At 44.4% G+C, this 21,097-nt stretch overlaps 1 protein-coding gene across 2 annotated transcripts in view; it reads right to left on the bottom strand.

Moving 5' to 3' along the window:
* Window positions 1-21,097, bottom strand: part of pcdh19 (protocadherin 19) — a 57,299-nt gene that overhangs the window by 18,813 nt on the left and 17,389 nt on the right. For both annotated transcript variants that reach the window (XM_083890771.1, XM_083890770.1), the window contains exons 3-4: window positions 9,757-9,815; window positions 7,821-7,993 (exon numbers count right to left, since the gene is read on the bottom strand). In XM_083890771.1, the coding sequence (XP_083746897.1) occupies window positions 7,821-7,993; window positions 9,757-9,815 (232 nt within the window). The remainder of the gene's footprint in view (window positions 1-7,820; window positions 7,994-9,756; window positions 9,816-21,097) is intronic.

Here is a 21,097-nt window from a genome sequence, read left to right as displayed (position 1 = left end):
ATCACGTATTTATAGTTTTGGCAGCGACGTTGTCGGCGGTGATCAGCTCCGCCTCTGTGGACGCTCGGTGCGCACTGTGAGCCGGCACAGAGCAGCTTAGTTCGGCCTGTCCTGAGGACCAATCGCAGCTCTTGCCGTCTCCGTTGTCCCTTGACGGAGTGACGGACACTTAAAAAAAATATTTAGTGCAGTCGGAGACGACGCAGAGGCTCTGCGACACTTTACGCAGGAGTATAAATTGGGCTTAAATCCAGCATGAAGGGAGCTACTGCCCTTCCAGCCATACAGCGTTCTCAGTCTCAGCACTGCTTGTGTTCTACTGCAGTGGAGGAAAGGGTTGTGCCCACACCGTGACCTCGAAGATTTAGAAAGACAATTGCATGGGTAAAAAAAAAAATAAATGGCTATTGTCTCGGTTGCTCAGACAAGAGCAAGAATCAATCTGAGCCACAGAGGGATCCTTACCCACTGTATTTCTCTTTCCTCTTTATCTTTCACCCTCTCTCTTTACCCTCTCCTTCTCCGCATTAACCTTTAAAGACACACACACAACACAGTATATTGTGTACAGAGGTGGAGGCACATTTAAAATTCAGGTCTCTCCTCTGTGTTTAATACATTCCCAGCCCCTATCAATTCCACCATATTACTTGTTCTTAATCTCCCTCCCTCTGCCTGGGATCATCCTGATCCCCCCTGTTTTTCCCCATCTGCTCTCGATTGGGGCCCAGTTTGGCTAGGTGTTCGACAAACACCTGTGATTCACTCGGTTTTCTGCGGAGATTATTAACACAACTAGCATGCCACAGCATCATGAATAAGCAATGGAGATCTGGAGCCCTATTTTCTCTTCTCTGCCTGTGCTGTTTCCTCCCTCTCTCTTTCGCTTTCTTTCTTTCTCTCTCTCTCTCTCTCTCTCTCTCTCTCTCTTGCCCTGCCATGTTGTGAACTGAATGCTAGGAATTGTCTCGAAAATGAGCTGTCAGTGGAGTGCCCGCTATGAGATACATCAGGCTCATTGTGAGTCCTAGAAAATAATGAACTATTCCCATTTCTCTCTCTCTCTCTCTCTGATATGTTCAATACGCTATCCATGACAAGTGCAGAGAGATAAGAAGTCCCCTCTTGAGCTGATTAAATACACTGGATACATTCAGGAGAGCTCCGGCAGAATGAGGGAATGGAGGTGCGCCATTATCGTACTATGACATAACTCAGTGTGTTTTCAGTCCGGGGCGGACACGAGGCTCCTTCACATGCGTTGTGTTTGCGATGGAAAGAGCAGCGGGAAGTGATGGTGAACTTAACAATGAATCAAAACAGGTCAAGTTTATTTAAGGCCTTTACATCCATCCATCCATCCATCGTCTACTGCTTTATCCTCCACACGAGAATCACCGGAGCCAATCCCAGCTGACACAGGGGGGCAAAAGGCGGTGGACAACACACACACACGAACAATCATTCACTCTCAACATTCACACCTACAGTCAGTTTAGAGTGTTCAATTAACCTCTGCATGTGGGAGGAAATTGGAGTACACGGAGAAAACCCACGCATGCACGAGGAGAACGCGCAAAAAAAAAAGGTTCCTCGTTGCAAAAACAAGTCATGAACCCCGGAGTCTTTTCTCTGCAAGACAACAGCGGTAATCACTATTCCGCCGTGTGGCAGCGGGCCCCTCACATTATATCAACTTATTATAGGTGGGAAAACAATGTGCTGGAGAAGTAGAAGGATGGGTTTCAGGGTGCTTTTCGGGGAATTTTTGGGTTTACTTATTAAAGTAAGTAATAGACATGATGGGCGAAGTATATTTTTTTATGGCCGCATACGGTACGTGATTCACCGTGGTGAGCCCTCACAGGAGCGGCTAAAAGACAACTGGTGGGTGGAAGTATTTTTTATTTATTTTTTTCAAATAAATACCATCAAGAGGCCGCAGACGTTATTTTAAATTTGGCTTGAGCTGATACTTTATAGGAGCCATGCATTCTGAGCAGAAACACATTTGATTTGCAGGGAAATATATATAAAAATCTCTTTGGTGTCACTTTTGACCGGGGACGAAATCAATATTGGTCAGGTCTATTTATACGGGGTGTAATTTCAAGAAGCTGGAGCCAGAGACCTCACTCTGAGTCACTCAAACTCATTTAGCAATAGAAGAACAATAATAATAATAATAATAATAAAAAAAATGCTGAGCGCAGATGGACAATGGGTGAAAATCTCAACATCTCAGAGGCTCAAAATCTTCACATCAGATGCAACACCTGCCAGCAACCATTCTCTGGTGTGTGTGTGTGTGTGCGTGTGTGTGCGTGTGTGCATTCTATATTCCTTAATGCTTGCATTGCACCGAGCTCTTTGTCACTGTCAGCCATTTTACCTCCACCAAAGGTTCCACATTAGATTAGGCAAATCCAAAATCAAAATGGATGGTCCCAGAGTAGAGTTTGTGTGTTAATCTAATCGTAAAACATCATATCCCAACACATGTTGTTGCCAGTTTGAATCAAACAAAGACTTTCGATTGCTTAATTCAATCAAATGTATGTACGAGAATCACTCAAATCCTGCGGCACATTCACACACACACACGCAGCTATCTTGGAGCGAGAGAAGGAAAAGAAAAATCATTCCTACCTGTCAGCGAGGTTGCTTCCTCTTTTACTCTTTTTATTTCTTTCGCAAAGACTGCTTACTATATTCTCAGCTCATCTCTTCATCTCTATCTTCCTCTCTCTCTCTCTCACACACACACACACACACACACACACACACACACACACACACTCCACCTCTCATGCTGCCAGCACAGCCCTGTTCGTTGTTGCCTTCCTGATTCTGACACCTGTCAGCATTTTCGTCAGTAGATCAGAGAGCTGCAAACTAGAAATGTTCCCGTGTTGAATTTGGGGCAAGTTTTTTGCAGCAGGAATTTGTGAGGTGCCTTTACTCTTCCTTTAATTCAACAGGGGAAGGGTACTGCTTGACTGGCACAAAGTGGGGGAGATGTGGGTTGGAGACGTTTGTAGTCAGAGGAAGGAAACAGAAAAGATAGAGACAGAAAGGCATGTGTGAAGGCAGGGGAAAAGGAGGAGGGCTGAAATCAATTAGGAACAGTAGAAACCCTATGGGTCCACTGATGGAAACAGGGAATATGGAGAAGTATTTGGCCCACTGAGGGGGGCTCCATTCCTGGGTTCCTGCTTCAGGCACACACCCATAGGGAGCTAAGAGATAGATGAGAGATATTCTCCAGAGGTGGAGGCCATGGAATATGTCAAGAATAAAAGAGGACTGTTACCCTGCTCTATCTAAATGAGCATTCTTGGAGTCTAATAGGCCAAGAGAAAGCTATTTTCTTTTCTTTTCTTTCCGTTACTTTACTTTTCCCTTTCTCACACATTGACATAGAAACCCGAAGACGACAAACCCCGCAAAACCCAACGTTTGCACGCTGTGAAACCGCATCGTGTTGTCCCCCTCCCCCCTTCCCCCCCCCGTGCAGAGATAACCCAAGAGACCGATCAAAACATTAGTCGTAATCCTTAAATTCATGGCTCGTCCACACCGGGAGGAATTAAAATGTGAGCTGTGACAATCAAAGGAAGTCGACGGAAATAGATTTAACATTCGTCGTCACCAGCCCCTCAGAGTCTGCTCCCTTGCTTCTCCCTTGACACTAATGGTGCTAAAGAGCCAAAGCTACCATGTCGCACATTTCAACCAAATCCCCCAACTTCACAGACATGCCAATAAAGATAAAAAAGACATCATTTTATATGGCTCTTCTTCTCGGGTTTACAGTTGAGGAGATACCATCCGTTTTTATTGTAATGACAGATGAAGTATGAGGGGAGCCATTCCGCGTTAAAGATAGGTCTTAATAGATCTTAAGAGATTCAATGTAATTTGTTCTTGGGATAACTTCCATATAATCCACCGGGTGAGGATATTTCAGGTCAGACTTTCAAAAAGAGCACACACGGCTCTTTAGAGATTCAACAATGAGGCATTCGCTCAGATTTAAGTCCAAAAATCTCCTCACAAGCACTTTGCTGAAAGTTACCTTGGTAGTGGCCTGTGCAGGAATAATAATAAAAAAAAGCATTGTTGAACACCAGTGAAGGAAAATAAAAAGTGAAACCGCGATGGACCAAAGCCAAACATAAACCTCTGGAAGGAAAAAGGGACAAATGTCTGCTGTGGTATATGGCACAAGGTTAAGCCCAATTTATACTTCTGCGTAAAGTGCTCTGCGTAGGCTACGTAGAGACTCTGCGTCGACGCAGAGACTGTCGAAGAGCCTCTGCGTTGTCTCCGGGTGCACAAAATATTTTTTAAGTGTCCGTCACTCCGTCAAGGGACAACGGAGACGGCAAGAGCTGCGATTGGTCCTCAGGACAGGCTGAGCGAAGCTGCTCTGTGCCGGCTCTCAGTGCGCTCCGGTCGTCCTGACAGAGGCGGAGCTGATCCCCGCCGATAACGCCGCTGCCGAACTATAAATACGTCATATCTATACACACACAGCACATGTTTAGACCCTAAATGGCCAATTTCTCCCCTCAAATTATCTTAAAACTGCGTTCCGTGACACAGAAAAGTGAGAAACGGCAACTGTTTCAACAACAACAGTCTTTCTCTCTCTTTCTTTCTCGGACGCCATTGCTCACTGTAGCCAGAAGCACAACAACCTTGCGCAGCGACCCCTACTGATCGGGCGGGAAATTGCAGCGAGTGTCCGTGGTGACGCAGACGGATAACGCATACGCAGTCGGAGAAGTATAATGTGGCCTTTAGTCAACAGCTGAATACGACTGGAATCCCACATGAAAGGCCTACAAGATAATGTGGAGGCAGGGTCTTTGTGTAAAGGTAACAACTGGCCTCCTGGGCAAACAACACAGTTACATGGCACTGGGAACGGTAAACATTTGCACTGTAAAAAGCCTGAGAGTTTAACCCTTCCTCCTCCTCCCCCCCCATAGCAGCTTCCTTTTGTTCTCGGCACTTATCAACAAAACAGTGCAATAATAACACACACACACGAAAAAAAACAAAAAGAAACAAGGCATCAATCCTCGGCTTGTGCGCGCCACCATCCTTTGGCAATTGCGGTTCTTTCGACTTGCTTTCTAACTGTGCTGGCAGGAGAGGCACGCTATATAACAGCATTACTCCCAGAAGAGCAGCTAAGCAGCGGTGTGTTTATGTGTGAACATGCCCTTTTTTTTTGGGTTTCCTGACAATTCCCACCATTCACTCACAACTACACACACACACACACACACACGCGGATAGTGTCCATTTTTGTCAATTAAGACAGATGAACTCGGAGCAAAAAAACCACATCGTCACGTGACCGTAAAACCGCTGCGGTTCTCGTATTATACAAACCTAAACGGTTCTATTTCTGCTGCTGTACTCAAGGCAGCTTTCACAGAGGAAAATGAAGCAGGGAAATGAAGAGGCAACTGCTCTCCTGAGGAGTAAGACACAAACACACACACACACACACACACACACACACACACACACACACACACACACACTGACAATGTAAAATCCTCTTATGTCAAGAGAGACAGATTCAACTGCACCTCATGCTGATTCTGCCCATCTCTGTCAGCCCACCATGTCTTCTAACTATGTAATTAGACTGCTGCAATGGTAACAGAGGGACAGATTCATTTGCTATGTCATTACATTTCTGTACGTGTAAGGATCTTTGGTCAATTCATTTAATCATTACGAACTCTCATTACTCTCTTGTGCGACCATGCTGCCGACGGCTGACTTTCAAAACAAAAGGGAGCAAAAATGGTGCATATGAAGCCGTTATTTAAATCCTCAGCGAGCGGCAGAATTCCAGGCAGGAAGTTAAGCGAGGCTGTAGTTGACCACAGCACATAAAAGAAAAAAAATGAAAGATAAGCAACGCAAAAAAAAACAAAACAAAAAAAAACCTCTCATTGTCATTCCAAACAGGCACTTTGTTATCATATTTTCGCCTCGGTCATAACAAGGGACAGCACTGTGAAATAGCCTCTCGCCGTGTTAACCATGCATCCATTTTGCTGAAACAGATACAATCATTGGTGGTGTTAATGAAAAAAGAACTACCCAAGAGAGAGGGAGAGGGAGAGGGAGAGGGAGAGGGAGAGGGAGAGGGAGAGGGAGAGGGAGAGGGCCCCCCCCGCCCTCCCCCCTCCACTTGTAGTATTCTTCGTGTACATCATTTCTAATTGTCTCAAAAATAATGAGATCCGACTATTAGAAGACCTGTCTGCATGCATTTATTAGAGGCACAGGAACTTTAGCCGCTTGCCAAGTAATTACACCTGGCAACCAGCAGTCAGCAAATTCCCTTTTCCTTGTTCATTACTGTCTGATGCCACTGAGGGAACACACTGTACTGGTTGATTCTGAGGCCTGGGTGATGCTTAACCCGTTCCATGATGTGCAGACAACAACTCTGCAAAAGCTGCTTTGCATTTCCCCGCGTGAGCGTACGTGGCTGCTTCTCCAAAAGGAGGGTTTGTGTTAGTCAAGCGCGGGGAGGTGCTCGTGTTCATCCGCAATGGGTGCAACGACACGAGCTGATAATGTTATTTACATAACTACGTCAGACCCTCTGTGGACACAGAGACCCGTGAAACCAAATGACTCGGTCGCCTAATATTATCACTTCCTGGTCAAACAACATCAACAATTGCTCTGTGAAGTGAAGTATCTGGCTGGTAAAATATGACAGGGATGTGTAATGAACTTCATTCTATTACACATTTCTATCAAGTAGGTTCCTCTGCGTTATCTCTTGCTCATCCTCCGCACGACACGAGGGAGGAACAACGTCACGAGAGCGCAAATGCTCCGACTAGGGCAGTGCAAGTAAAACTAGGAACTAAAATTAAGCCGACGCGAAACTGAGGGATGGGGGTGCATTCGGAACAGCCTTCCCCAAACTGGAGCACAGCACATTCTGTGTATAGTTCACATTGACACGCTCCAGAGTGTGCTTCGAAAATAGAACGTCCAGTGTTTCCTCCTCACCCAGATTAAAATTAATGCGAGTCATCCGTAAAATTTTTCAGAGACACTGAAACTCTCGTGCTCGTGGCTGAGCCGCCGCACCTGTGCGAGTGGTGTTTTCCTTTGAGCTTCTGTAAATACCCTCAGGTGCATAATAGTAACATCCTGGTCTGCTCCAGACAGCTTTATCCTGCCTCCTCTGATCCCTCTGCCTCTCACTAACCCACACTCTGTCTTCCATAGACTGAACGGCAGTAGTTAAGAATGAACATGACCCTTATATAGCGACTTCTGCCAACCATGTCTTTTTTTTTTAAAACGGTGAGTCAGAAATGAAACATCAACATTAATTCCCTGCTAAATGATCCCACTGAATAATGGATGGAGGGTGTACATGGAGATATGTAGATTTCCACCTTTCTACCTTTGTGAGCCTAATTGCTGCCATTCAAGCACATCTGAAGTCAGCGTGGCTTTAAAGAGCAGACACGATTCTACGAGTCAATAATATTTTCTAAGCCTGTATCAAAGGGTATCCTTCACCATCAGAGAATCCCACACATTAGCTACTCGAGTAGGAGATCAAAGCTGCATTGTTACTTGAACTTCTGAAGGCATAATGCGCCTTAAAAGATGCTCCGGAGGCATAAAAAAACCAGACTGAGTGCACACAGATGCACCCTGATCTTATCTTGAAATTTTGGTAAAACAAAACTCCAAAGGATTCTCTAATCCTATAAAAACACACACACACACACACATTAGCTAGATTTTCTTACCTTGGTCTGGCAGCTGGCAAACATTGGGGGGGACAGTCATGTTCAGCACGTCGTTGACAGCCGTATCAACGTAGTGTCCTCTCTGGACGTCGTGTTCACTGTCCGTCTGGTCGCTCTCCTCGTGACCGCTGTCCTTCAGACTGTTTCCTTCCAGGTCCTTGAACGTCGACGTGCTACATGGGGGCCAGGAGGGAGAAGAAGGGAAGGGAATGTTGATTAGCTGTCACATCACCTTCTCTCACATGCACTGCTTTGCCCTCAGGTTTGTAATGTTTGCGTGTCGAGACGTCTGTCTTTCTCCCCCCGTTTGTCCCTTTTTATGTCCTTCCTCCGAAATTCTTTTTTTTTTTTACGTGAGCAGGTTCCGTGAAATGCCGGATGAATTGTGATTTGATTTGGGGACAAATCTTTTGACTTTTTTTTTTCGCGAGAGAACAAATACTTGCTCTCTAGCGTCGTTTGCGGTAACCATGAAATAAGAAGTTTTAAATCTGTTGACAGCCTTTATGGATTAGGTGAACATTTCTTTTTTTTTTTACCTCCACAGCTAAAAGCACAGCAGCTACAGGGTTTTTTTTGGGGGGGGGGGGTTTTCAGACAGGGACATTTTGGATGGATGAACTGACTTCAAGGACATTGCACTGAACAAACAGGAGGCACTCACTCACTAAAATCAAACAAATACTGCAGTAATCAGGAATTCCTGGAAGGAAGATGGATGCAGGAAACGCTGGAAGCATACAAACTGAGCATCTGTCTTGTTTGGGACTCACAGTCAATAAAGCATGTGGGGGGATGTAAGGGGGGGGGGGGGCACAATCAACAGCTGCACAGTAACAGCATGATTTCCTTTCATTTGATTTCTATCCCACTGGAACAAATTCTGCTTTACAAACAACACTAAATAGGGCTGAATATATGAGCATGTGTTCTTGCATGACAAAAAAAAAAATATATATATATGAATGAGTTTGCGAATGCGGACGAAAGAGGTTAGAAAGGAGAGGAAAAGTGAACAGACAAAAAAGAAAAGTAGAGGCAGAGAGGGACAGTACAAAGACGCATGCATTCCCAAGTCCAAGCTTCACATTCTCAAGCCTGGGAGAGAGAGAGAGGACTGCAGTGGAGGTAATGCTGGCTCTCTGATGTTATCACTGTAATTGCACCTGTCCCAGACCATAGGCTCCCTGGCTCCTGAGGGGGATTTCTTTGTAGTGTGTGCTGCAGAGGCCTATACTTGAATGCTCTTTGTTTACATTAATGCAAGGGAATCTTTTTTTTTTAGGGGGGGGGGTTGACATAATGGCTTTTCAAAAGGCCAGGATGGCCTCAAACAAAAGAAAGCCTAGACTGTTGTGTAGCTGCAGGTAAAAAAAAAAGAGAGAATTGTAGTTTTGAAAGCCCGGCTACAATATAACCTCTATATAACCCCCCCCCCCCATCCCAACCACCCCAGTCCCTGCATTCCCACAGTCCTGTCAAATATCTTATTTAAGGTGGACTGAAAAAGAGCACACACTTGTGAAAATGTTTATACCCAAGAAAAAAAATAAAATATCTTGAAAAACCAGTAGAGGCGTCCCTTGAATTTGATTCAATCGTAAAGCACACGAGCCACGTGCTTTGCCAATGAACCAAATTACAGGAGAGTAACGAGGTTATCTGTAATGTGAAATCACTCCAGATTCCTCGCACTGTATAATCTCATGATCTGAATGTATTGGTCCGCGGCTCCTTCCAACAAGTGTCTACAAAATGCATTATGAAGTAATGCGATGTATCCCGAAATCTTATCTGTCCCGCTGCAATTACACTGAATGAAAAAACACGCAGCGAGACATTTAGCTGCAACAGTAGCTGTGCACTCATTAGATAAAGCAATTACAGATAACAATGGTAACGAGGTGCTGGTAACAAATTCCTAATCAAGACATACCTTTTAATGAGGTGGGCTCTGCTGTTCACATAACTGGAGTCAATGGAATAATTCTCCGTCTGCAAGAGAGTGATACAGGGGGAGGGGGTGGGGGGGGGCGGGTTGAATGGGTGTCATGGGGGTGGGGGGGGGGTGGGGGGATGGGGTGGAGATGAGGGATGATGGGGTGCAACAGAGAGAGAGAGGAACTTTTAATAATGGAAGCAACCAAAATAATGTTACCAGTAATTGGCTTTCAGTAGAAATGTTATTTTACACAAAGGCCCCGGTGAGCAGCCCCCTGCTTTTATTGGGCTGCATCCTGTTCTCTTTCAAAGCACAAACACACACACACACACACACACACACACACACACAGAGAGAGAGAGAGAGCGGCTGACTGGGAGCTAAGAGCTGAGAAGAGTGCTGCAGTGAGCGCAGCCTCTCTTCTCCTCTTCTGCCTTTCCCACTCTGGATCCCTTGCTTCCTCAACCCCCCCCACCCCCCACTGACGGTCAGCCCACCATCTTTAAAATGTAGTCATTAGGGAGAACAGACTATCTTGCAGACAGAGGGAAGAAAAAAGTTCCCCCCCCCCCCCCCTTTTTTTTTCTTCTCCAAACTCTTCACTGTTTGAGGAGACATTCGTGTAGAAATATTAAATAAATAACTAGCAAGAGAAGTATGAAATTAAGAATGTACCATGGGAATCTTAACTCCGCAATTGCAGATGAAAAGGCTTTTTAGAATATGCATGCGATAGATCTCTGACCCACATTACAGAACACAGTTCAAAGGCATCCTACATGCATTATTTTTTTGGTGTTTTTCTTTCTTTTTTTACACTTATTTAGCTAAGAGAATGTCTGACGAGAAAGAGCTCACGGACAGAGAAATGCATGTACTCTGAGCAGGTTGTCAGTCCCGAATCTGCAGAGCATCTAGTCACACTTGGTAAGATGCCTGAAGGCCAAAGGCTATCAAAGCCACTCAAAGGACTTTCCCAGTCCCGTGAAAAGATGGGATACGACCCTTTCAACAAACTTTGATAAGATGCAGGTGTTTTCTATAGAAGGAAAGCAGAGCCTTCACTTTAAATTCCACAGTGCAGATACTGAATCCTGATAAAAAAATAAAAAAAAGCTTTGAGGCATGAGTTGTCCTCCGCGGGAAGTCTACAGCAAATAAAAACAATGTTGAAAAAAAAAGTCTTAGCCATGATAAGAAAGGTTAATGCAAGCACAAAGAGCACAGTTGCTGATTGTCAAGTGGGCTACGTATTTGGTAAAAGTGGCCCAGCACAGCTGGCATACAAACTGATTTGGATTAAAACTCTCACACACTTTCCTTTTTTAGATGCTTAGAGGGTTTAGAACTTTTTATAGAGTCCGCGTAGAAGAAAAGCTCCAGTGCTCAGGGAGTCTGATCAGACGGGGGTGCAAAGTAAATGTCAAACATTAGTCCCAGTTCTTCTCGGGTCACTTGAAATACAAATGCACGAGTAAATAAAAGTGATGCTGGTAGATTACAGCTCCCAGTGTGCGGTGTTTGGCTTTGGCAAATAAGCTCCTATGACCGATTTACAGTCTTATGCGAAATGTAAACACATGCTAATGCTGCTAAATGCATGGTTTTGTTTGCTTAGATTTGTGGAAGTGATGCATTATCTCGCGATTTCAGACGCGACGTCGTACGCTGTGCAGCGCTGTCTGACTGAGGCTGACACCTCCTAAGAAAACAAAGGTTTTTCATTGACTCTTGATTATTTCGACGCCTGTATCATAATAATAATCAAAAATGATGGTGCAATGTGGTTTATGTTGAAGGTTAGCTAATTTTTTGGCCATTTACCCCTCATTTATAGAAAGGAAAAGATATAGTTAACATTTGAATTTTTAGACCTCAACATGGAGCGCATGTGGAGTTTTTCTCTTTTAATATCCCTGACTCCTTTTGTTCCAAATCAACTAGACTCCATTAAATATCAAAAATAATGGCAGTGACGACACCGCAGAGTAAAAATATACAACATATCACTTCAATTTAATAAATGATTGCAATGTTTTAATGCGTATGTTACATGTTCCTCCGCAATTTCGAGCATGAATCAGACTTCCCTCGTCTTGCTCAGGAGCTGTGTGCAATTTGGTGAGAAATTACTGAAAATGTGAGGCATAAGAAACAAGAGGAAAAGTTCATTTAAAAGAAAAGATAGAGCATTTCTTGTGAATGTCACTCCGACTGCAGCCTGTAATTGGTTCGGATGGCAGATTCTATGTGAGCACAGCAAGAAAAGGAAGTCAGTACGTCCCTGCTTTCAAGCTGTGCCAGCCCCGAAAAAAGGAACTGTACTTTCAATCATGCAACAACTCCGTCAGAATTTTTTACATGGAGCTCCCCCCGTGCAGTAAAGTGCAGCCAAAAGAGGCTCTTTACAATATTACACCATTAAGTGTTTTTTAGCATCACCATCTCTTCCGCTCTCGCTCATATTTTTACCACATCAGCTTTTCATTAATCAACAGACGCCGCGGCAAAAAAAACAAATTTCCTGTATTTATCATACCGTCAGTGGAAATAAACACCTCCACGTCAGAGCATAAACCTCGGGTTTTGATGAGTCACTCAAAAGAGCCTATTCTGAGGAAGAATCCCATGCATTAGCCAAGGCGTCCTGTAAAGAAATGTAATAACTAGTGCCCCCCCTCCCCCCCCACACACATTTCTGATTGACCTCAAATTGGAGGACATGTCAATATATCTTACTGCGAGGTCAAGTTTCAGGCAAGATGATGAGGAGTGCTTAACTACAGCGAGGATGCCGCAAATGGCTACTTAATCTGGTTGGACAATGTGTTGTTGTGATCCGAGCGGCCCCAGTTTGGCGGCCAGAGCCACTCTATCCCCATAATTATTGTTCCGTTTCATCTGGAGGACTGGAGGGAGGAATGTAGTCCCCGGGTGCCGCCGGGTGACTGATGGGCAGTGTCAGGATGAGTGGGGAGGAGAGTGGAAAGAGAGTGGTGAGAGAGAGAGAGAGGGAAGATGGGAGGAAATGGGTGAGACTTGACCTGCGGGAGACTTGCAGTACAGCTGCTTCAGCCCAATAGCCGCCTTCACCCTTTTCACCCCCTGCGCTTCTTGCTCTTCAGTAAAACCCGAGGCACCGAGAGACGACGAGTTCGCTTCTCTGCCACTGAGAGGAAAAGCAATCTCCTCGCCTAGTTGCTGCCATAAGATTTGATTTGCCTTCCTCGCAGCGTGACAATTGGTTCTGTAGTCGGGATGCAAGTGTATTCATTGTGTGTGTGGGGGCAAAAGGGAGCAGAGGGGAGGTGAGGTGAGGGGAGCGAAGACACCAGTTGTTACACCAGTAAACACCCAACGAGATTAGCAGATGTCACACCAATAGGAGAGAGAAAAAAAAAAAAGGAAAACTGTCATACAGCTGCGTTACTGTACGCTTTATCAAGGCTGACAATGCACTTTACAACATATAAACAATAAGACGAATTAGTGTCGGAGGAGGCGATCGATTTGTCACTTCAAAATATCATTCTCTTTCGTGAATAGTTTGAAAAAAGTGATTTCATCTTGCAAATTATATTTTTTTTTTACAAAAAATACAATTATACTTGTATAAGACAAACTGCATCTACCGAATAGTGGATAAATTGCTTGGAAATAGATTTCCGAGTAGGGCGGGGTACAATGCAAGAGTGCTTCGGGGGAAAAAAAAAATCGAGCATCTGACGGGGGGAAAAATCGATTACAAAAGCGAATGTTTTACGTGGACGCAACTCTTTAATGTCACCAATTTGTCTGAAGAAAAACATGCACCCACGCATGTTGTGGACAAAAAAGTATGCTCTTACTGCCGCACTGAAAACGCACAGTTTATGTGCACACAACAACAGACCAGACACTAATCAATTAATACTGTCAGATCAAATTTTGCTTCTTCATTCTGTGTTTGAACAGTCTGAGGTTGTGTGTCTCTGTGTCTCTCTGTGTGTGTCGCTCATGGACTCCCCCCTCTAAGTCCCGGAAGGAAATGTTACACATAATGTGCCTTGTTATTGATATCCCATAGCTAGAGGGGGGGGGGGGGGGGCGGGGGGTGATGCAAAAAAAAGAAGGAAATAGATCCAGAGGGTTTACAGAGCAAGTGATCTGCAATTAAATAATAAAAGAGGTATAAGTTTGGTTGTGAGTGAGTTAAAGAGTATTCATGACAAACAATTACGCACACACACACACACACACACACACACTCACTATCTGTGTGTAATTGTAACTCATTTTCTCGTCCAAAACACACTGCAACCATGAAAAGAAATGGCTCACTTTGAGCTTCTTGTACATTTTTTACCTTCTACACACACACACACACACACACAGAGACTCTCTCTTTCTGTTCCCATACAAAAGGCACCGCTCCAACAATCCCCGACTCACACGACTGTGCTGGCACTCGACCACCACGCCTCGGGGTCGACACCCCGGCAGCTCACAGTGAGTCTGTATGACACCCATAACGAAGACACGGACCACCAAGGCACACGCACAGGATGGGGCTTTATATTCTAGTCTTCAATGTAAGAAAGTGAAAACACCTTTTCAGCTTCTGAGCCGCCATAACCCTCCACCACTAATACTCCTCTGCCCTCTACTTCAGTGACCACCATCGCCAGCTTCATCCCCATTATCGAATTTCCAATAGATCCTTTTGCCATCTGCTAGATTATAGATTTCACTCTTCCTTTAGAGAGGGCAAGGCCCCCTCGGGGAGGATCAGTGGTAAAAAGGGTGAAAGAGTGCCTGAGGCACAGCTATGGTTGTGGATGAGATTACATTTTCTATTTCTGCCTGCTAAAGGGAACCTGCTCCGTGATGAATACAGAGACTTCTTACCATTTAATATCAACTGGCTCTCCCCGCAAACTCAAATTATACACAATCAATTGTGACAGAGGGGTACATGTGTGACAAATAACCTGCCACATTCTCTGCCTCATTTCACTCCATCACCCATCAATTCAACCCAGTGGCCCATCTGAGAACCAATCGTGTCATCAAAGTAAGGGATTCGGCGCAAGCTTTTCGCAGGAGCTTTTTTTCTTTTTGCGTCCGCGCAGATTCTACGATTTCTGCAGTAGCGGGAGCGACCGGACGAAAAAACAACAAAACAAATTTAGCGTCGCGTGTCCTTGCATTGAGCATTGTTTCAGCAAAATAAAGCAACGGCTTCACAGGAACACAATGACGCTAAATGTGTGAACACAACGCCGCATCCTGCTGGCATTTCCCCTTCTAATTTTCTTTTGCCTTCCTCTGTGAAACTGGACAAATACTTGCCGACTCAAACCCAAAACAATTGCCCCCTTGCTCTGTGAGGGATGTGCATCGACCTGTGCATCACCCTCCCCCTCCCCCCCCCCCCTCCTCATAGGAAACTGCAGATTAAGCAGCTGTCTTCGATACACAAACAGAGACAATTGTCCAGACCAGTCTCCATGTCACTCAGGCCTACAGGCTCCACAGAAGTCCAGTTAGTAGATAAGTGATTAATTATACATACATTGATAGAAACAACATTCATTATTCATGAGCTTTTCAACGTCAAAGCTATTTCCCTGCCTTTCAGCATGATGAAAAGATTTTAAATAATAGACCCCCCCCCTCCCCCCTCTGCAGACGTCTGCATTCCAGCAGAGTCGGCTGATGCTAAAGAGGCTTAAGTCGGAGCTGCTGTCTTACCAGGGAATCACTTCTCAAAACCCAATGTGTTTCAAACTGTTGGCGGTTGCGGGGCTTCCCGAGCGGGTGTTTTTTTTGTTTTCGTCTTGGTCCCAGGAGACATGGCTGCAAGCGCTTTTAATCCTTTCAGATGGTTATAGTGTCCATTCGGAATGAAAAGGGGTCGCCTAGTCACCGGGGCGAATAAGGCGAGACAGGCTTTCATGTAACACCTGTTCAGCACCGAGACCTGCACTTGTTTTCAGACCTACTCTATCTGCAAGTCAGACGGAAAACCTGAGTATCTCTATGAGATTACAATTCATTGGTTTTACATAGTAAAGACGGGCGAGGGAGGAAAAGACTCCACAATGTAAGCTGTTTCCTAAAAGAAATCGGCTTACTTTTCTTAAAGCCACTGGAGCCCAATCAAACTCAAACAGCAAGAACTTCCCCTTTAAGCAAGTCTTAAAGGATTTTCTTTAATTCAGATGTCAGGCTGAAAAGTTTTCACTCTGCTATCATTACAACCTGGATGGTGCCACGTAAAAAAAAAATAGTTTTTTGACAGACTGGAAACAATAAGGGTGGTTTTTTTTGCAGTTAACAGGGCTTCTGGGAGTAAGCATTACAAAGATGTAATGTTTGCGCAGTCATTTATTTATTTTTTTCTGAGCGCATTACTAGATAGCATTTCCCCTCTTGTTAGTGCCCTATATCAGAAAAGGCATGCAAAATTAGCACACATGGAATTCCCAAAGGGTTTTTCCCGCATCCCCTGGGCTGGGCTTTAAAAAATAAACATTAAGAAACAGTGCAGATTATGTAAACACATTTCTTTTGAATGCTTTTTTTCGCGAGAGCACTGACTGAATGAACGGGATTACTCTAAGTCAACTTTTTGAAATTAGTAAACTCTGAAATAATCTTTGATTAACCTAATACACGCGAGGATGCAGAGATGCGGGGATCCGTGAAGCGAGCTGATTCGCTCGCACTCTGCAAAACACGGTGAAGCACAGTTTGGGTACATTTTCTCTTAGCAGCTTCAAGTTGGCTGCCAGTCACGTCGGTGCCGCTGTAGTCTCTCTGTTTTCTTTCCTTCCTTCTCTGTCTGCTTTTTTTTTTTTTTTTTTTTACTCTCACTGACTGTGACAAGGCATCTTTCCAGACATTTTAGTTGGATGGAGATTTGCAGCAGTTCATTACAGACTGGGAGGCTCTGTGAGCGGATGCAGTCACTCTTGAGATGGATTGAGTGGGTCTGTTTATTGACATGCCTTAATCTGACACTGGGTAAAGGGAATGAGTCACCACCTCCAGACATACTACCACATCCAGCCACTCCAGCAAATAGGGAGGCAGCACCCAGATACAAGTGGAACTTCATCAGCACTCATTAATCCAACTACCCCAGGCCATTCGCTCAAACAAACCATGTTTACCCTGTGTGTTGGCTGCATGGAGGGGGGCTTTTCAAAGGGCATGTGTGCAGGTGCTCAGATTTGCACACACACATGTACAAACATGTAGTCCACCTCATCAAAACCTCTCTAATACACAATATCTGTGTACATCAGCTGCCGAAATTCACTCGACGCACTCGTCTCAAACAACAAAGCTGGTGCACCAAACAGTAAAGGCCACATTATACTTCTCCGACTGCGTAATGCGTTATTCCGACTGCGTCACCACGGAGACACCTCGAGCCTTCATACTTCTGCGTCGTGGTGACGGATACGCACTGCAATTTCCCCGCCCGGTCAGCAGGGGTCGCTACGCAAGGTTGTTGTGCTTCTGGCTACAGTGAGCAATGGCGTCCGACAGAGAAAGACTGTTTTTGTTGAAACAGTGGCCGTTTTTTCACTTTTCTGTGTCACGGAACGCAGTTTTAAGATAACTTGAGGCGAGAAATTAGCAATTTAGTTGAGTCCAAACATGTGCTGTGTGTGTTAAGATGTCACATATTTATAGTTTGGCAGCGACGTTGTCGGCGGTGATCAGCTCCGCCTCTGTGGACGCTCGGTGCGCACCGTGATCCGGCACAGAGCAGCGTTAGCTCGGCCTTATCGCAGCTTATACTCCTACGTAAAGTGCTCTGCGTAGGTTACGCAGAGCACTTTACGTAGGAGTATAAATTGGGTTTAAGGCCTATCAGCTTCATGCCAAATCATGTGCCTCTTTAGCTCACTTTAAAAACAATGCTACTCCTATCAGGGATGTTTCTGCACATAATTGTTGCCACAAATTATTTTTAGGACCACATGCTCTGCTCATGCACCACAGTTCCCACCCTTGTCTTGTGTGACATAATGGGTCAATTAAGAGACACCTAATAAGCGCAAGCTGAGAGGGGGGGTCGTATCGCCACCTGGCATTGTGGATGCAGACACACTTAAAAAAATCAATGCCCAAATAGTCCAATTAAACGGCATAGTTGATAGAATAGTTGATCGTAGCTACAACCTAACGGCACGCACGAAGACGCTACACGGTGACGGAGTTATCTTTTAATCCACTTTATACGCGCGCGCTTCAACGGAACCACATCTGGTGCTAATATTTGGGATGGTCTTTCTAAGCAGCTGTCAGCACGGGGGGGATTGACAGCAGAGCATTAGCTGTTTGCACATCACCGCTGCATCTGTAAATCCAGCTTGTTAAAAGACTGTGACAGGCTGCTGTCAGGGCACTGGCAGAACAAAGCATAGGCATGCTAATGTTTGTTTTCCATTACACTGCCTTGTTAGCACATTGTCTTTAAGATGCGAGAAAGTGTGACCTCCACAAAAAAAAGATAAGAAAAAGATAGCTCCCAACAAATAAAGACAAAATGTGTCACCTATGGATAAATCTGTCTTTTGATAGCACACACACAAAGAAATAATAATTAATTAAATAACACAAGCAAAAATTATTAAATACAATGTAAAAGAAAAATAAATAATACCACAGATTGCACAAACTCACACACTGTATAGTTGTAGGGGGCGTAAAAGTCGGCATGAAGCCCGGGGACTGGGAGTACAGCAGCTTGGTAGCAGGGCCAGTGAAGAGGAGAGGCCAGATGCAGTCATCTGACCCACTCGTTCATGATGGGGGGTGGGTGGGAGGGGGGGGGGATGAACTCTGTGGCTGAAACACATAGGGATTAACCACACTGCCTCCATTTAATTTAATTTGAATTAAGGGCCATCTTTGGGGGGGGGAGGCAAACATCGTTTTTCACTGTGGGGAATAATGCAGGGTCAACAGCAACAGAAGGGGAATCTCTGCGTGCTGCCCCTGCAGAGGAACCACAGGGGAAGGCATGGCGCTATATTACCAGACCTCAAATACACACACACACACACACACACCCTCCAGCACTTATCTTGTTTCTCCCCAATTACGTCTACATTATTGAAGTCAAATCTATCCAATTGAAATGCTTCTTCCCTGCATCCACCTTTCCACAGCTTGATTTTCTTGAAATGAACAGTGTGAATCCTTTTGTTCTGCCACCGTAAACAACATGTCGTAATTTTCCGCGCTTATCAAAGCTCCACTGCTCGCTTATGTGCGGCGGTGTTTGTGTTTGTGTTTGTGTTTGTGTTTGTGTTTGTGCGCGCGCCGGCAATCACACACACACTTACACACTAAGCTCTTATCTACAAGAACATATCTTAGGGCTGGATGTTTATCTGTGCTGATGCAGATTTGCAGGAGCTCTCTTTGTCTCACTATAGTGGTACATAATATTGTTTGTATTTTTGTTTTTCATCATTCATTCCTTCTCGGCTGATATAGTTTGATATTGCATGATAGAAAAAAAAATCCTTTTAGTTAGCCCCAGGCATCTAATGTGCTTTTACTTGTAATCTGGGAATTTAATAAATGAAAAGGAGAGAGAGAGAGAAAAAAAAAAAGCTGTACACAATCAAGTACAACTCTTTGTATTCCATGGAACATCACTTAGACTGGTACACAGAGGAGGAAAACAACTGCAGTGAGTGGGTACCTAACATGTTTATTCTTTGGAGAAATATGGTTGCAATCTGTCTTCAAGTCAACAAAAGTTAAAGCCCATGGTCATATGAAAGCTTTTGTTCCGTTTGGTGCAATTGTCAATGTCTGAAAGGAAGCTGGTGCATCATGCTGAAGAAAAAAAGCAAGTTTTGTTTCACACACACACACACACACACACACACACGTGAAAAATAACAGAAAAATATGTGTGAGCTGCAAAAGCATTTCTTTGTCTCTGCTCGAGAGAAAGGGCTGTAGCGCTGGAGCCTGTTCAAGACTACGAGACGCTACCAATAATTTTTTTTTCCCTCTCTCCCTCGGCCCCTATCAAAAGATGTTACTGTGCAAAATGTCAAAGAAGAGAAAAAAAAAAAAAAGGGAAAGAGAAGTAATCTCCTTCTCCTTTTTTGATCGCAAGTGGAATAATTGGAAACCTCTTAGGCTCATTACATGAGTTGCCCGCCAGCCAAAAAGACAGCTCCAACTGCCCCTCTTCATTCATGTTGGAGCTTTGAAAAAAAATATTGCTTCCTCTAGTAACAACTCTTTATGAGATGCAATGACTAAAGGTCCTGATACCTACATTAACGGGTAATCCTGCAATGCCTTTGAAAATATATCTTTCAACTACCACTGTCAAACATCAATTCGAGGCAATGGGGAAGAAACAGTCCCAATCTGGCTCCATAATAAAGTCATTATGCGTGTTGCACAGCACTCCTCTCACCCTTGCTCTTTTTTTTTTCTTTCTTTTTTTTGACAACACTGTTCTTTTCAATACACGAGGCATTGCATACATGTAGCAAGTCATTTCAAACCCTTTTGCTAATAGCACGGTCTTCATCGTTATTACAACTGTACATGTAATTACCGCGACTCTGATTATTATTACCGTATTATCCAAATTGCCCCTATATCCTGGGTTTAGATCACCCGCAATGATGGCAACCAAGACATGCCTATGAAGGATTGTGCACCAATGTCCCTTCAGATAAATCCAGCATTAATTAGCTGTGTGCCTTACAGGGCCTGTGTGATGGTAATAATTAGAGATACTGTAACAAAGGTCATGCAAAACAATTTGGAGAGACGATGCCGGTTGAATGGGTAATGTGAAGAAAGGGGAGTGACAAGAGGGAGGGGGGAGATGAGAGGGAACGCTGAGACTCCTTCTCCATCTTATGGAGATGGCAGGTATACTATGGCTTATACTTCCCCTCTGCAGTTGCATCATTTTACCCAGCGTTCTCAAAAATAATAGAAATTGAAAAGCAATTTTAATGGCAAGCAGATTTGCGGCTAACATAGTTTCAATTGATCTGATGATTAGATTTGAAGAAAGTGCTACAGGGTGTATCTGTGAACTGGTACCCCAGCCGAAATCAATTCCCTGCTTTTGAGGTGTGATCGTTAGCTCATCACGCCGCCGCTTCATCCGTTTATTAAGCTCGACTTTAATGTGTTTACACTTCATCGTAGTTATAGTTATTAATCGTGTGCGTGCATGCGAGAGAGGTGGTGTGTGGGGAGGAGGGCAACAAAAGAAAGACTTGTTGCTCCACCCAAGTGCACAGGTTAATTAGCTGAGTCAAAAATGTTGCCAGCAAGGTAAACA

The sequence above is a fragment of the Microchirus variegatus genome, assembly GCF_963457635.1.
Source record: "Microchirus variegatus genome assembly, chromosome: 6".
Lineage (NCBI taxonomy): Eukaryota > Metazoa > Chordata > Actinopteri > Pleuronectiformes > Soleidae > Microchirus > Microchirus variegatus.
Note: the sequence above shows the minus strand (reverse complement) of the source record. Positions and strands in the feature narration are given on the sequence as shown.